The sequence below is a fragment of the Dysidea avara genome, chromosome 12 (genome assembly GCF_963678975.1).
Source record: "Dysidea avara chromosome 12, odDysAvar1.4, whole genome shotgun sequence".
NCBI classification, from domain to species: domain Eukaryota; kingdom Metazoa; phylum Porifera; class Demospongiae; order Dictyoceratida; family Dysideidae; genus Dysidea; species Dysidea avara.
Window position 1 is genome coordinate 26,229,809 of NC_089283.1, and position 18,283 is coordinate 26,248,091.

Consider the following 18,283-nt stretch of genomic DNA (forward strand, 5'->3'; position numbering starts at 1 on the left):
GCTCCCAAATTATAATTTTATGTCATATGTTTTCCATGGGAAAAAAATTAATGAAAAACTATTATATGACTCTAGTTAGCTGGTTCAAGGCAAGGCCAATTGTTTCTATAAGAGAAATGAATCACAATTAGAGTGCAAAAGGAGAGTACATTAGTGTCACTCTAAATTTAAGTCTAACTTCTTAGATTAAACAGTCAATAATGTTAGAAATTAGTACAACACTCTTAAACTGTTTAATCTGCAGGAATCTCAAGAGTTTAATCAACTGTACAGTTAGCATCACCATTATAATATAGTGTAATTAATGCAATGCTAGGTTAAAATGGTTTAATAGAGAGGTTGTAACTATTCGTGCACTGTGTGTGGTACTGGGTTTTCTGTGTGTGTGTGTGTGTGTTTGAAGGCACAGTGCCAGAAAAGGTATCAGCTTCTTTCAACCTCCTAGTATAGTAAAGGTGACGTACCTCTGTCATGTCTGCAGTGGAATTTCTCCTTGTTTAGGTAGCTATATAACTATACAGGGTATGGTGATTTCATATATAGTGAATAGTGTTTATTCTAGGGCTGTTAGGGGAGGAACTTCCCCCCTATAAAATTTCAGACTCATCCCCTAAAATTGTGAGTGACTACTACACTATATTTAGGTTTAGCATGCAGTGACACACTAAACTTATCAAAAATGCTCTGAGATTCAATCTGAGTTGCAAACACAAACCTTAAAGTGCTCTCAGTATATATTATGACTTGTAGTGATGGTTATTCGATATCTGAGAGCCCAAGTATATAGAAAAAGGCATGCTTAACTCTCAACATTGTCCTTAAATTCCATCTTAAAAAGTGTATATTATTTTGTAAAATCTATACTTTCAAAATGGCATGCACAGCCATCCCAACTACCCCCCAGATATAATATCAGAAAGCCTGCATGATGTTAAAGAAAACTTCTTGTTTTGCCATAACCATGAAAATGCCCTAGTATTTAATTTCAAACACCCTAAGTTTTAAATTATTTCTTGGAAGATGTCTATACATCATTATGTCATCACTACCGTGCACTCATGCATCAAGCTCTACCACTGGCTTCACAAAAATCAACACTCATGAGCCTTAAATGCCTAGCCATGCAGATTGGTAACTATTTCAACTGCTTTATATAGTTGTGAGCTTAGACAACTAGCTATATAACAGACTTTCACCTGCACATGATGGTCACCCCCTGAATCCCTGATTCCCTCCAAAGGAGATTTCCTAGAATAAACACTGATAGTGAATGAAATTCAAGTGTTTATGGATTCCACTTATGATTTAGTATTTTGGGTAGACTTAATTAACCTCCCATGGTTACCTACCTGTCTCTGCATGGTATTGTTCAAGGGAAGCTAGCTATACAAGTGTTGTAGTGTAGTAGTAGAATGCTGCATGAGCTAGTATCAAAGTTCTGCAGTGTCACATGCAGTGCTAACTTATAGTAGCTTGTTGAATTTCATTATTGTGAGCAGCCAGTAAGAGAAGACTTCTACTCCCGGCTTTAACACCAGGTGCAGATTCCGGCATGGTTAATTTCTCAGAAGCTACCGCATTGGTCCCAATTACCCTTCAATTTTCCGACATTCTTCAGAATGTGGTTGTTATATGAATGCACGTTCCAAGTCAACTCAACAACTCTTGGAAAATTCATAGTCCATTCAGTAAACATTTTGTGGGTTAGCACCGACTGTTATATAAGCTACAGTAGAATAATTATATGTGATAGTCACTAGGGCATGCAGGTGCCAATCACTGGCATGAGGAGTCTAGGCAAGAAACTCATTCCGCACAAAATTGCTGATATGGCACATAGTGTGGGAAGGTCAAGCTTTGCTGACCTCCTGTGGTAGTATGCGCCGCCCGCGCTAAAGATGGGCGGGCGGTTGAGACTATTACCAGTGGGCGTGTACATTTTATTTCTCGAAGATGTTGTCACTTTGTAATATAAGAAGACTTCTTAAATTTCCGAAGGGGACTTTTCACACGTCAAAGACAAGAACTGCCAGCACCCGTACGGACGAAGCAAATGCAGAGAAGGTACTTACTGATGTTCCTTTGTCCTTTGTCGCGGGTGTAGGTGTAATATATTACAATTGTTTTTATTTCTGTAGACTTTTGATAAAATTCTCATCGCTAACAGAGGAGAAATTGCTTATAGGGTGGGTATCATATAGAATAATTATCAGTGTATTGTGTATCTCCGCATTCTAGGTGATGCGGACATGTCGTGACATGGGAATACGAACTGTGGCGGTGTACAGTGATGCTGATTCACAATCGGTTAGTTCAATAACAGAGGCTTATCTACAAAAGCTAGGAAATACGGTATAGCATAAATATTTGAGGGGCCAATTTTTTGAGGTTGAGCAATGTTAGGCCACTCCAAATGAGAATGTAGTTTCCTGTCTGAGTTTTTTTGAAAATTTGGTGTGGGAGGGAGGCTTATCATTATTCATTATTACATCAGTGGCCTTTGAGCCACAAAACTAACTATGAAATGAGGTCAAATAACTAACTGCAGCTCAGTTTTGAATGCACAGTACTGTTATTAATCTTGTTTCATACTCATCATTTTGATATTAAGGTTCACAGTGCTATGCTATCACTCGATGAATCTACTGGACCAGAGCAGTGACATACAATGCTTCAAACTTAGCAGCTGAATACAGTGGTGTAGCTTTTCTGCCAGGTCTACACAGATCGATTTACATACAAACACAATCTCTACAACGTACTTGAGTGAAAACGACATTTACGTATGTTGACCAAGAGGGCTTTGACAGGCTTGCAAAAAAAGCCAGAGAACGAGATAAAATCTAGTCTCTGAACATTGGGTGACACATTTCTTGAGCTTGTGACTTTGCTTATACTCAGTTAGGCTTCACATAATCTTGTAAAATCTTTCATTTTTGTCATTCAGCATAATTTAGTGCTTTGAGACACATGCTTAGCAGCAGTCTACTATGAGTACTGTTTTAGATTGCTGAGCTCCAAGCAAAGCTCCAAGTGCCAGCTATGGAATATTTCCATATATTACACATTCTGACTTCTACATATATCATCAAAGGATGTGTAGGAATGACACGAGGTGATCATAACATATCACGTGACAATCATACAAGTTACATCTAATACATTCGTGCAGTGCTATGATTATACCTAGTGTTACAAGTGCGTGTGTGTGTGCGTGTAATCTATATATATATCTAGTTCAGTTCCTACATCTCCCCCCCCCATCCTTGGTGGGCACGGGTGCGTATGTTGCTGCTATGGCCAAGTGGGGTCCTCAATTAGACGTGCGGGTGCTCTACGAGATCTCTGTGAACGGCGCTGCTGTTGTGCAGATTGAGACGGTTCGTGGGAGGGGGTATGTGAATCTTGAGGTAAGTTTGAAGGGATGATCTGCTGAGGTGTGTAGGCAGCACAAGAGGCAGGTGTCCGATGTCTCAGGAAGCGTCTGTTGCGTACGAGAACCCGTCCACTCTGTGTTCTGACATGATATCTTCGGTGAGGGCCAATTGCAACGACTGTTGCATATGTGTCCCAAAGCTTGGTCTGTGTGTTTTGCAACGCCACCGCCGACCCAATCTCAATGTCTGTAAGTGGATGCGTGTGGGTGTTATAGTATGTCTCTGACTGACGCAATGTGTGGGCTGCTTGCTGGTCTGCTTCCTGCGAGGAGCGTTGCCACTCTGGAGCAAAGGAGCGACGATGGGCTGGCAGACTGTCCTGAACAGGGTGGCCATAGAGTTTCTGAGCTGGCGATAGGCCGTCTCTACGTGAGGGAGTGTTGCGATACTGGAGGAGGGCTCTGCACAGCCTATTGTCATTAAGCTGGCGGTGATCCCAGGATGCTGCAAGAACCCTCTTCATCGATTTGACGGTTGCCTCGGCTTTACCGTTGCTCTGGGGGTATCTGGGTGATGACATCTTATGTGTGAAGCCCCACTGGGCAGCAAAGGTGTTAAACTCTTTGGCTGTAAACTGTGGCCCCCCATCTGACCACAGGATGTCAGGAATTGCTGTGCGGCAGAATGTAGAACGTAGTGCGGAAACTAGGTGTCTAGTAGTAGTGTTGGAGCCCATTGGAATGACGTCTGGCCAATCAGAGTAACAATCAACAATGATTAAAAATTGTTTACCACCGTAGGCGGCGAAGTCAGCAGCAACCTCTTGGAATGGGCGTAGTGGTTTAGGCTTGGACACTATCGGTTCCTTCGGATTGGATGGTAAGTGATCTTGGCAGAACTGGCAAGCTGTGATGATGTTCTCGATGTCATTATTGATTCCTGGCCAATACACCGTCAAACGTGCCCGTTGCTTGGTGCGGACTATACCCTGGTGTGCTTCATGAAGATCTGCTAGTACTTGACGGCGCATGGCTCTGGGGACCAGTAACTGGCAACCATGTACAATTAAGCCATCCTCTATGCTCAGATGTCCCTTAACAGCCCAGAACTGCTTGCAGGTTTCAGGGAGTTGACGGCGGTGTGCTGGGAATCCATTGAGGATGGTGCTATAGAGGTCCTGGTATTCCACGTCTTGTTCTGCCTTGTCCCTTAAGTCCTGGAGGCGTGTTGGTAAGGTGAAGCCCAGGCAGCTCACAGCCCGTATTTCTGAAATGGTGATTTCCGGGCAGAGCTGGGAGTCTGTTTCTGCCATGGTGTCCTCCTCGCACGGGTCCATGGTGGGGTGCCGAGAGAGGGCGTCTGGTGCATGATGGCCACTGCCTTTTGTCCACTCTGCTGTGAAATTATATCCCATGATTCGTGTCTTCAGACGTTGTAGTCTCGGGTTCTCTATCTCATCCAAGCGATGAGTGTTTAAGATCGATATTAGAGGGTTGTGGTCAGTGATAATGTTGAAGTGCGGTAACCCAGCTAGAAAGATGCGGCATTTCATAATAGCCCATGCAACTGCGAGCATCTCTAATTCAATGACAGCATAACGTGCCTCTGCTTCTGACAAGAAACGTGAACCTGCTTGAACTAGGACCCATCTCTCTGCTGTCTTCTGCTGTAGTATGAAGCCTAGCCCCTGCCTGCTGGCATCAGTACACAAGCGAGTTGGTTTGTGGATATCGAAGAAGGACAACACTGGGGCTGTGGTGAGGGATTTCTTGATCTGACTAAGGGCTTCGTCTTGGGTGGCAGACCACATAAACTCATTTTTGGTACTCAACAATGGTCTCAGTGGGCCTAGGAGAGTAGCAAGGGTGTTAGTACTGGTTGACAACTGGTTTACAAGCCCAAGAAAGGATCTCAACTCAGAGCGGTTTGTAGGGGAAGGGTAGGCTGTGATTGCCAAGGTAATGGATGGGTCAACCTGATACCCTTCTGCTGACAGTTGGAAGCCAGCAAAAGTGACCTGGCGCTTGAAGAATTGGCACTTGTCTGTGTTCAGGGTGATATTGCAGTCTGCGCAGCGTTGCAGAAATTGTTTCACGTGTTTCTCGTGTTCACTGATGTTGCTGTCATATATGACAAAGTCATCGACTATGCGGCGGAATCCTGAGAGGCCCCTGAATGCTTCGGTCATGCGCCGATTATAATGTTCTGATATGGACGAAAGTCCATAGGGAGCACGTAAATACTTGTATCGCCCAAATGGTGTAATGAATGTGGTGAGGGGTTGACTGGTTTCATTCAAGGGGCATTGGTGGTAGCCCTTTAGTGCATCAAGCACTGTGAATATCTTGGCCTCACTAGCGGCGATATCAGCAACTGCTTCCGCTGGTGTGGGCGATTGGTACCTCTCACGGATTACGAAGCGGTTAAGGTGGGACAAGTCTACGCACATCCGAATTTTATCCGAGTTCTTCTTTGGTGTCACCACAATTGGTGCACACCACGCTGTAGCCTCGGTAACCGGTGTGATTATGTGTTGTGATTCAAGCAATTGAAGTTCAGCCTGGAGCTTCTCCCGGTAGGCGAAAGGGATTGTGCGAGGTGTGTGAACACAAAACGGTTTGGCTGAGTCTGTTATTGCTATATGGAATTCTTCGCCTTGCATGACCCTTATGTGTCCGTCAAACACAGTTGGAAAGGCAGTAGTCAGCTGGTCTGTGGATGACAGTGGTGGCTGTAGGATTGCTGCATTGATTGTCACTGTTGGTGGAGTTGCCTGTTCCTTGGCGTTGATGGCAGCAGGGGCTACCGGGAGCGGTGTTGGGTAACAGGGTGGGAGGATTCCAAGTGCTTTACAGGCCTTCCATGACATCATTACTCCTGTGACGTCCTTGAAGACATGAATCTCTTCACGGTGTGTTCTGCCTTGGAGTGAGAAAGTAGTGGGAAGCTTCCCCATAGGTGTCATCTTGTGGCCACTAGCTGTGAGTGGTGATATAAGTGAGGGTAAGAGGTTAGATGGGTGTTCGTCAAGTAGGGTCAAGAGGTGTGGGCCTGCCGCTGAGATGTCAGCTCCAGTGTCAGGGAGCATGGATGTGACAGCGGATCCATTTACCGTGCTGACCTGTATGCTGATGGTTGGGGCATGGTCTGTACCAGTGACTTGTCTGAGTGCGGACAGGTGGTTGGGACTTTGTTCTGTGATGGTGGCGTCCTCTGGTGGTATATACATAACATTCGCCGATGGGTATGCTGGTGGCTGTGTGGTACCTGGTGTTCGGGATTGGCGTGCCCGGCACACTTTGGCAAAGTGCCCTATTTTGCTACAGTGGTGGCAGGTTTTGTCATAAGCTGGACAGTGCGTTCGTCCCCCCAAGTGTGGTTTGGATCCACATCCAGGGCACTGCTGCTGTCGTTGTTGGGGTGGTTGCGGCCTCTGGAGTGGTTGCTTTCGCTGGATAGGAAGTGGTTGCTGTTTATGTTGTTGGATTGCTAATACTGATGCTGGGGTACCCTCTTGGATTGATCGGCACTGCTTCTTAGCAGCCTCTTGCGCTCTGCATATGGTGATAGCAGCCTCCAAGGTCAATTCCTGCTGTCGAAGAAGGTGCTCAACGGTGTCCTGGTCTATTAGCCCCTCGATGATCTGGTCTCTGATGCTCTTTTGCGCACAGGGATTGGAGCAAAAGTTACAAGTCTTTGTTAGCTCTCTCAGGGCTACTAGAAAGTCATCGAAACTCTCTCCTGGTTGTTGCCTGCGGCTCCTCAAGTTGCGGCACTCAACAGATTCATTGATCTGGCCATCTATGTGCCGTTTGATTGCCTGTATGATTGCAGCGGAATCGCTTTGCTGTTCCTCTGATAGGCCGAGGTTATTTACAATAGAGAGGGTTTCCCTCGACAAACACAATGTCAAAACCTGTACCTTGGTGGCAGCTGATTCGCCGGCCAGTCCTGATAGTGTGCAGTAGGACGTCCACTGTGCCCTCCATGCCTCAAAATCACCACCACGGTCCACTTGTATGTCGAGCTTGGGTAGATCAGACTGTCGGAAGACGTATGGCATCGCGGAAGTCTAGGGGCAAAGTACGACAGAAACAATGTAAGCTAATTACGGTGTAACCTTTACAGGTGCCTCGACCGGCACAGGGGGTCACTCAGGTGGTTAGAATAGTCTTCGGTCGACGAAGGTCACAGCGAAACTGCTCGCGGCGCCATGTAGGAATGACACGAGGTGATCATAACATATCACGTGACAATCATACAAGTTACATCTAATACATTCGTGCAGTGCTATGATTATACCTAGTGTTACAAGTGCGTGTGTGTGTGCGTGTAATCTATATATATATCTAGTTCAGTTCCTACAGGATGACTTCTCCAAGCAACAGATGAAGCATGGCTGCACATCACAACAGTGACTTTTGGAGCATCCAAATTTCCTTCCCACAGAACATCATTATATTAAGGAGATGCCTCCCATGTCATGGTTTTGAAGGCATTCACTAAAGCTTTTGCCAGTCCTTGTTGATGATGATCACATGTTCTCACGTAACTATGTAGTAATTCACATGGATAACTACTATTAAATTATGTAGTAATTCACATGGCTAACTACTAGTAAGTTATGTAGTAATTCACATGGCTAACTACTAGTAAATTTGGTATATTCACAGATTACAACTGGTACAATCGTTCATATTTCATCAACAGCGCGGGTAAACAATCCGAACTATTATATTATTTCTTGAGCACTTGCTATAGTTACTTATCAAATGTGATAGCTGTACATGCCATGCAGTGCAGAGATTGAGATTCCATCATCTGCTTTTGCAAAATGACCATTCAGTTACAATGCCTCTTTGAGCCATTCTTTCAGAGTTTCAGCACATAACAGAAGGCTTTACACAGATCCATACATGTGGTAGCACTGCCAAGAAATAATAATCTCATAATTAGAGAATTATGACAATAATATGGCAATAATGACTATTTAATGTGGGTGCTCAGAAGTTATGTGAACGGAGGATGGGAAACTACATCCTCATTTGGAGTGGTCTTACCTTTTAATTTTTTTTTGTGGATTTGCAAATACTCCCAAAATGCATTAAACCATATGGATATTGATTTTTGCTAAACCTTGAAATCGCAAAAATGTTCTCCTTCAAAATTAGGCTATGCTTAATTACGTGATGATGTGGTTACAAAAAAATGTTTTGGTAACAATATTTAATTTCAAAAGTTATATTACAAGTATCCTTGTTTGTGGCCTGTACTTGGTGTACACACAAGGATACAGAGGCTGTGGCCTGTACTTGGTGTTCACACAAGGATACAGAGGCTGTGGCCTATACTTAGTGTTCACACAAGGATACAGAGGCTGTGGCCTATACTTGGTATACAAATAAGGATACAGAGGCTGTGGCCTATACTTAGTGTTCACACAAGGATACAGAGGCTGTGGCCTATACTTAGTGTTCACACAAGGATACAGAGGCTGTGGCCTATACTTGGTGTACACATAAGGATACAGAGGCTGTTCCCATATTAGCCTTTAGAATGCTTAACTCTGGCCCCTATGTTAATAAAGGAGTGTTCCGTTAAATGCGAAAGCCAATATATTGGCTTTTGTTACACGCATTCGTTCAAACACACGTATCTTGTAAACGAAATATCCTATGGTTTGTACCATGCTACTCTGTGGTTAATGGGTAATACCCTAAGCTTTATCCGAACATTGTAGCACGATTGAGTGTGAAGTAAGGCCAATATGCATTTGAAAGAATTTTCGGCCATTTTTAAGACAATAATTGCTACGATACTACCTGTCATAAAGGAGAGATGGAACAAAGGAGGTTAGTAAAAGTTATATGATGTTGTAGATCTATCCTTCGTGAGTAGTTTAACACAAACCACAAAGGAATAGGTTGTTCCTACATGGAGTAACAGGAGCCCAAATTTATATGTGAAAATGCGTATTTTTCGTAAAATAACTTTCGTTTTTAAGGACCAAAGCCAAAATATTGGCTTTAGGGGCCAAAGGGTTAAGAGCTGAATGCATACAAATGGCCAAAGCCATGTTATAACATATAACCCACAATACTTAGTTACATACTTGGATGGCTGATGAAGGAGTGAATGTGGGACCAGCACTAGCTACCGACAGTTACCTCAATATGGATGCCATTTTGAGAGCTATTGATAAAACCGGAGCACAAGCGGTGAGAGTGTATGTTAGCTTGGCAGCAGTTACATCACCATGGTGATAGGTTCACCCTGGATATGGCTTCTTGTCAGAAAACCAAAGATTTGCTGAAAGATTGGTAAGCTGTTGTTACTAAATGGTATATCATGTATTGTGCCCCAGGCCAAACAAGGAGTGGCTTTCATTGGTCCTAAACAACATGCCATTGATGTGATGGGAGATAAATTGGCTAGTAAACGTACTGCAATGAAGGCACAAGTGAATATCATTCCTGGATTTGATGGAATTGTGAAGGTGCCATCTGTTTTAGGATATATGGTACTGTGATAGGGGCTTGAATGTTATGTAGGACGCAGAAGAAGCAGTTTCATTGGCTAGAGAAATAGGTAGGAGTGTGTATGTTGTTGAAGAGTGTACATGTTACAGCCTTTAATAGATGGTCAGTGTATCTCAAGTGTACAATATATTCTATTAGTGTGGTGCCCTGTAGTCTGAGACCATTGGGTAACTTGCAGGTTGTTTTTGTGTGTACTCAAAGTCAGCTGCTAACTGACTCTGGGGATGCTCAAGTAACAATCTACTGCTATTGCTCTGGCTCCAGAACTTCATATGTATACGTAGTGTGGGAGGATCAAAGTGCTGACGAGTACTGTCGTATAGTATTATAGGAACACGGGTCCCCTTAGCCCATGTACTCTGTGCATGACGTATCACCCTTGGGACAAGTTATGGCAGTGGGCACACCCATTTAGTGTCCTGCCCCCAGTTGCAGGTGAATGCGTCGACTGCCTCAGTGCTAGGACACCAATACCTGGAGTTGAATCGTGGGAGCTTTGTATTCAAGTGATCTGTATATCTATCTACTGAATGTGGCCCCCAAAGCTGATCAAACTCCTGGAATACAAAAGGCTGTATGGCCCAGTCATCCCTATCCTGGAGATGGCTCAGGTAATCTGCTTGCAGGTTCTCTGTACAAGGGATCCATTCTGGATCAATGCGAATCAGGTTCCATGAAGCAACGGAAAATATTGCTAGCGCTTCTTCCTGCAGGGGTGGATTCCTACTCCCTGTGTCAAGGATTCTGACAACATTCTGGTTGTCTGAGAACCAACGTATTCTCTTATTCCTGAGCTTTGGTAACAGAGACTCAAGTACCATCCGCACAGCTCTCAGCTCTCTCCATGTGGAGCTCTTTATTCTCTCCTCAGCTGACCATGCCCCTTGGGCAACATAGCACCTATGCTCCACCATGAAGTCTCCGTAGCCTGTGTCATTTGCATCAGAGTATACTACTCTCACCGCTGAGGGGCTGTGCCAAATCTCTTGGCCGTTGATACTGTCAATCTGATCCAGCCAAAACTGCAGCTCTGCTGTTGCCTCAGCTGTCGGTGAGGGACTGACACCAGTACTGTTGGCTGTTCAGCAATTAGTACATACCCTAGTCATGAGCCAGCTGACCAGGCCCACAGCCAAGGACATGGAAATTATCTTGCTGATAATGCTAGCCAGTTGGTGGGTCTTCAGGTGGCCCGCCTGTACCACCAGGCTCAACTGCCCTTTCAAGGCTGCAGTGTTTTCTTCTGGGACGGATATCATCCCTCGGCCCAAGTCCAGGTCAAAACCAAGCCATGAGGTTTGTTGGGATTGCATCCAGGAGCACTTAGCCGTATGCTCCACTTAGCTGTATGCTCCACTAACCCTTCCTTTACCAAGTCCCCTCTTACCCTATAACTAGCACCTTTTGTGTCTGACTCACCTGATACTGCTACAATCCCGTCATCAAGATAAAGCAGAGCTCTCAAGCCCTAGCCACGCCAGTATCTGATCAGTGGCCTCAGTAACTTGGTGAAAGCATTGACGGCAGCATGGGGCCTGGCTGGTGCCATTGTGGGCTGTAATAATAGAATTGAAAACTCAATAATCGACACGTGTTACAACCAAACTCCAATTACAGCACACCCACTCTAATTAAGGCACACAATCCAATTACTGGTATATGTTACAACAACAATAATCATACATACATTTACAAGATCATTTTACAATATTATCAATAATAATAATAATAATAGTTCCAGTTCACAATGTTACATTCGCCCCCTCCAGATGAAGCTTGACCACAAGCTTATGGTCTATAATACTCGGGTGGTCTTCTGTTTCTTTGGGGATAGCGTGGGGTCACAGTTTGTTCAGCTGGAGAGAGTACAATATGGTCAACTGAAGGAGGGGCCCAGTCTGTACACTCATGTCTGTTGTTGATGTCATCTAGTTCAGCGGTGTCAAGTTGGCCTGGAATATAACGATGTTGTAATCGATTAGTATGCACAACTCTAGTACGTCTGCCATCACAAATTTCTGCAGTAATGGGACTTTTCATAGATTTAATAACCCACTCCCCTTCCCACCTAGGATCAAGTTTCCCTGCTGTAGGGATAGACAACCAAACTAGGTTGCCTACAGCAAATGCAGGTTGCTTGGTACATTGGTCATAATGGAGCTTTTGCGAACAAGCCGCTTTGGAGATGTTAGTGTGGACAAAGTCTTGTAGTTCTGCAAGTCTGGCTTGAATTTGAGCCAGGTAAGATTGTGGGTCATAACCTAATTGTGTTGCCATTGGACATGGTGATGGATGCCTGCCATACAAAAGCAAAAACGGAGAAACTCCTGTTGTGGTGTGTTGGGATGTTCTATAAGCATACAATACATATGGCAGGTAAGTTTCCCAGTCACTCTGTGACTCAACATATGTTCGCAACAGCTTTAGCAAGGTCCTATTGAACCTTTCTACCATACCATCCCCTTGGGGGTGGTATGGAGTAGTCCGTGATTTTTGAACACCGAATGCATGTAAGACTTGCGTAAACACTGCACTTTCAAAGTTACGACCTTGATCAGAGTGTAATATTTGGGGTGGACCATATGTGCTAAAAAACTTGATAAGCTCTGTTGTGATACGAGACGCTGTTTGATCTGGAAGGGGGATGGCATCAGCCCACTTAGTAAAATAATCCTGTATCACCAGCAAATAGCGATTATTATTTGTTGACATTGGCACTTGCAAGATGTCCACCGCTATCATTTGCCATGGCTGACCAATGGGGATGTTTTGTAATGGTGCACGTTGTGGCATGGGCAGTTTTGACTGCTGGCAGGTGGAGCATTGTTTACAGTATTCCTCAACGTCCTTGGCCATATTGATCCAGAATGCATCACGACGTAAATGTTCAAGCGTCTTGTGTGCTCCCAAGTGGCCAGCTGTCAGAGCATCATGGTTACGGTTGAGGGCATCTTTCTTGAGACTTGGGGGCAGAAGGGGCACTGTGACCATCTGCTGCATAGGACTGGGTGAATACTGGTGGCATAGTACACCATCAATTACTTTGAGTTGGTGCCAAAGCTGTTTATACCTATAGAGTGGTGGCTTATTCCACTTTGCACTCTGTGGACTATCTGTCAAAGCCAGACGGGCTTGAAGAACAGTTGACAAGATGGCGTCCTTAGACTGACTGGTACGGAGGTCCTCATGAGAGTAAAGCGGTAAGCTTATGGTAGCAGCACATAGTGAGGTTGTAACACGGGAAAGTGCATCAGCATTACTGTTCGCAGATCCTTTACGGTAAACAATTGCAAAATCGTATTCCTGTATAGCCAGAGACCATCATCACAGCATACCTTCCATCTTTTGTGCTGATAGCCATTGCAATGGAGCATGGTCTGTATATAATTTAAATCATCGACCAAGTAAGTAGTGGCGGAATTGCTTCAATGAAAACACAATGGCTAAGCATTCTCGCTGAATGACACTGTAGTTGCGCTCTGATTTAGTGAGAGACCGACTAGCATAAGCAATTGGGTGCCCATCTTGCTCTAAAACAGCTCCTAGACCAACTGCACTAGCATCTGTTTCGAGTATGAATTCTGCAGCATTTGGGCCAAACAAGGGGTAAGAAAGGACTGGTGCCTTAGTTAAACATTGCTTAAGCATTTCAAAGGCATTTACACAGTCACCATTCCATGAAAAGGTCATGCCATCATGTGTAAGAGAGTACAAAGGAGAGGCAATATTAGCAAATTGTCTATAATATGAAGCCAGGCCAAGAAACTGGCTCACCTCAGTGGGATTGGTTGGAGTGGGCCACGTTACAACTACTTGTACCTTGTTGGGATCAGGTGACATACTTGTACCTTGTTGGGATCAGGTGACATACTTGTACCTTGTTGGGATCAGGTGACATACTTGTACCTTGTTGGGATCAGGTGACATACTTGTACCTTGTTGGGATCAGGTGACATACTTGTACCTTGTTGGGATCAGGTGACATACTTGTACCTTGTTGGGATCAGGTGACATACTTGTACCTTGTTGGGATCAGGTGACATACCTGTACCTGAAAACACATGGCCTAAGTAGTGCACAGCATTCATTCCTATGTGACATTTTGAGCCCCTCAAGGTTAAACCAGCATCCAGCAAACGTTTAAACACTATAATTATCAAGATGTTCCTTATGAGAGACTTCACTTTGGGAATGAACGAGAATATCATCTAAATAGATGGTGACAAATGGGAGACCCTGTAGTGTTTTATCCATCAGATGCTGAAATGAACTGGGAGCTCCTGATAGCCCAAATGGTATTCTGCAGAACTCGTACAGCCCCATGCCAGGACCAGGACAAAGGGCAGTCTTTTCACGATCTTCAGGGTTGACTGGTAGCTGCCAGTAGCCACTATGCAGGTCAAGGGTGGAGAAAACCCTTGACCCTGCAAGTTTGTCCTGCACCTCATCAGGAAGGGGTAAGGGATAGGAATCCTTTGTGGTCCGTTTATTTAACTCCCTAAAATCAATACATATTCTTAATTGCCCAGATTTTTTGGGGACAAAAACAGCTGGTGCCATCCAGTGACTTTTACTACGTGTAATAATGCCTTCATCTAACATTGTTTGAAGTTGCTGGCTTACTTCCTCACGATACTGGGCTGGAATACGCCTAGGTGGCACTTTTGCTGAGTTGCCAGATGTAGGAATATAGTGCCAAGCATCCTCAGTATACCCTGGTTTGGTACAAAACAGAGTGTGGTATTGCTCAAGAAGATATTTAGAACCAGTGAGTGTGCATGCAGGCAGCTCAACATTTGGCGGGGAATTGTAATTAGGAACAGCACAATCATCTACTACATCAACCTCTGATTCTTGGTCAACTGAAATGGCACAAACTTGGGTAGCATTGATTTTGCTGCTTCATATATTGGAACAACTTGGGCTATGGCCATACTATTTTCTGTTAAAGCATCTCTCTTTTGGGAACTGCTACGTACTACTACTGGGGTTTGTGTAAAGTCTAATATCAACTCATTTTTTTGCAAAAAGTCGATTCCAAGAATCACAGGAGCCACAAGGGTTTTTACTACAATAACTCATGTATGACACATAACTCATCCAACTGTACTGGGGCCTTCACATGTTTTATGATCGGCAAACGGTCACTTGATGCTGTTACCAACCGAATTTGTCTTGCTGATGACACTTGAACAACATTACCAGCACCTTTCAGAGCATCAATGAGACTGATGACCCAGAGTCCAGCATTAACTCCACTGATGCACCTCCCAGCCTTCCCTTGATAAGTGTTGCTGTGGACTTAACTGCTGCTACTGTGATGATTGTGTTTTCATTGTGCATGTATAAGTCACTTGCAGGGCTTGCAATTAAGGACGCCTGTTGCCCCTCATAGGCGCCCCATTGTCGTTTCCCTGATACCAGCAATCCTTAGAGAGGTGGCCTAACTTGCCACAGAAGTAACATCGTTGACTTCGGCAATCACGTTGAAGATGTCCCACTTGATTGCAATTGAAGCATCGAGGGTGACTTCTGGGTGGCTGATTTACTTTTGTTGTCAAAGCGGCCACTTGCTCTGTCAAAACTGCTATTTGCTCTCTCAGAAGCCGGGTTTCATTAGGTTTCTCTGCAAGGAGGCTTGGAGTCTTATCTGCAATAGTTGCCACAGGCTCAGACTCAATTGTCATCAGTAATCTTGCACGTGTCATCGCCTTATCTAATGTGGTTACTTCGCCCGACGCTCTTAGCTGTCTTGCAATGGCTTCAGAAATTCCCGACAAAAACTGGTGTAAGAGCAGTGGTTCCTTCGTGTCATTCGCTACTTCTGGAAGGGCATGAGAGAGAAGCTTTCTTAAATCATGGACGTAAACTGATATCGCTTCGCCAGGGCGGAGCTTCCTGTGGTGAAAGTCGTCCAGCGAAACGGAATTCATGGGTAGCATCGCCTTTTCCATAGCCTTCTTTGTTACCACATAGTCATCTTGCTGTTCTTGTGTCAGTTCCAACGAAACCGCCAAAGCCTCTCCTTCAAGCAGCGTCGGTAGTTTCACACGTGTTACAACCAAACTCCAATTACAATGCACTCACTCTAATTAAGGTACACAATCCAATTACTGGTATATGTTACAACAACAATAATCATACATACATTTACAAGATCATTTTACAATAATAATAATAATAGTTCCAGTTCACAACGTTACATGGGCCATAATCAGGGTAGATAGATAGAGGTGGTAGTGGGGGGACTAGTGCCTGTTTGGTGGGTTCTCCTTCCTTTGCTGCTGCACCTTGTGCTCCACATCCCTGTCCGCCTGCTTAATCTTATCATTGTCCTCCTTGCTATCACCCAGGCCCCCCAGCTTTGTATACCACTGCTGCCCTCCAGCTGTTCCTGGACTGGTCTGCAATGCGGATGTGTTTCTGGCATTCAGTCAGTGCCTTTGTGTAATTCATTGAGGGTGTCCTGGGCCACCTTGACATCCTTCTCCGAAGGCATGTTGATCGTCTTAATTTTCTTTGCTACCGACTCTATCCTGTCTCCGATCTCGGAATTAAGAGATACTGTTTCTCATGGCCCTTCTTCTGGAACTTGAGCGGGCGGTCTGTTTTGGCCCTCTTGAACGCCCGCTCTGTGGCGTCCTCCTCCAGCTTCTTGAATTTCTCATCCAAGTTGCGCTTGGTCGCCTTCTGGCTGTCCACGATAAGGCTGAGACAGACCTTATCAGGGTGTCCAGATTCTGCTCCGTTGTATCCAACATACGTACAAGTAGGGGTAGCCTGTACTTGAGAAAATGCAGCTTAGAATTGACTTAATTTCACAACTTAGGCCCTTTACATGCTCTCCGCACGCGATAACACGTGTGCCACTATTGAAACCAGAAGGAGGCTATTTTCCACCTAATTCACTGTGTTCAACTGGTAGAACATACACTTGGTGTTATGTTCAATTTGACTTCTCTATCAATTGGCGAGCACAGAAAATCATGTCATTACACCCACGATTACAGCGATAACCACACTGAGAATCAGCTACTTCTTCCTCCACAATTGTTTGTAAACACTGTTGGATGACCTTAGCTAACACCTTACCTACTACGTCAAGTAGACTGATCCCATGCCATCTCCTTTAGGTATGGGTACTAATGTGGCATCTCTCAATCCTGGGGCACACTCCCAACATCCCAAACATTAGTAAACAGATCTAGCAGGTACTTCAACCACTCATCAGAACAAACCTTCACCATTTCTGGTTAGATCCCATTGTTTCCACCAGCCTTGTTACCTGCAACCAAACACAATGCATTTCTGAGGGAAGGAACATCAGCCAAATCACTTTGAACAACAGAAGATGGAAGGGAATCAATTTATAACACCAGATGTGTTTAACACAGAGTTAAAATGTTGTTGCCATCTCTGCAAGCTCTTGGTTGAAGTAGAACATAGGTCACCATTAAGATTTCTAATAGCTTTTGGCTTTGTTGGTTGTAAGCCAGTTCTTCCTCTTTGAATATCTCTTATGTACTTCCAAGCATCACCAACTACACCATTCTGTACAGTATTTTCAATATCCTTAGAACCAATCATTCTTAGCCTTCCTCACTGCTGTAGTCACACTCCTCCTCATATCGACATATCTTTGTCTATCCCTGTGACACTGAGACCGAAGCCACCGAGCTAGCAGAGCATTAAGAGATGTTATTAATGGTTGTAGAGTAGTATCACTATTGTTATACCAGTCTGGTTGACGACGACAATCTTTCTTTACCAAGTAGTTCCTTTCCAGCATCCACTGATCCATCACAAAAGACATTCTACTATCCTATTACATTCTAATGCATCAAACTCAAAGGGAATTTTGTCACGATGTTTCTGTTATTCGTAAGGGGCAGATTGTTGGACTGATCATAAATTGTTAAGGGCTAAAATTGTGTTACAGATAACTAACAGACGAATAAAAGTCCTGGTTCATCCTTCTTCCTCTGCGGTAACTACAACACTGAAGTTTGAGCTGTACATATACAATTTCAGAACTGATAGCCTTCCAACACTCACCAGAATTCCTCCAGGTGCAGCTACAGCAGGACTTGTCACTATCCTCATTCCTCATCATAGGATCATCTTCACTAGGCAAGACCATATAATAAAGACATCAACCTCATACACTCCCTGGCCAAACCATTTAGTTTCACTTACTCTTGTGATACTCATGTTAAAACGACACAGCTCTTCTACTAAAAAAATTATCTTCCGATCAACTTGGACTCCTCTCCTCACAGACGCAGTAGCAACAGAACCTTCAGGCTCTACTAGGGAACGCATATTCCAGCAACCAACATTAAGCCAGGAACGACAATGGTTGTTAAA

At 44.3% G+C, this 18,283-nt stretch overlaps 1 protein-coding gene across 3 annotated transcripts in view; it reads left to right on the plus strand.

Annotated features, from left to right (window-relative positions):
- Positions 1–1,878: 1,878 nt before the first annotated feature.
- Positions 1,879–18,283, plus strand: part of LOC136239987 (cullin-3-like) — a 51,721-nt gene continuing 35,316 nt past the window's right edge. Inside the window, exons 1-3 of one of the 3 annotated variants that reach the window (XR_010693623.1) lie at positions 1,879–2,064; positions 2,139–2,186; positions 2,239–2,307. Coding sequence is in view for 1 of the 3 variants with exons in the window: in XM_066030776.1 (XP_065886848.1) it covers positions 1,954–2,064; positions 2,139–2,186; positions 2,239–2,307 (228 nt within the window). In the remaining 2 variants the exon portion in view is untranslated. Of the gene's footprint in view, positions 2,065–2,138; positions 2,187–2,238; positions 2,308–9,771; positions 9,874–9,928; positions 9,966–18,283 lie in introns of those variants that run through there. The other 2 variants (XM_066030776.1, XM_066030777.1) reach the window with 2 other exon arrangements.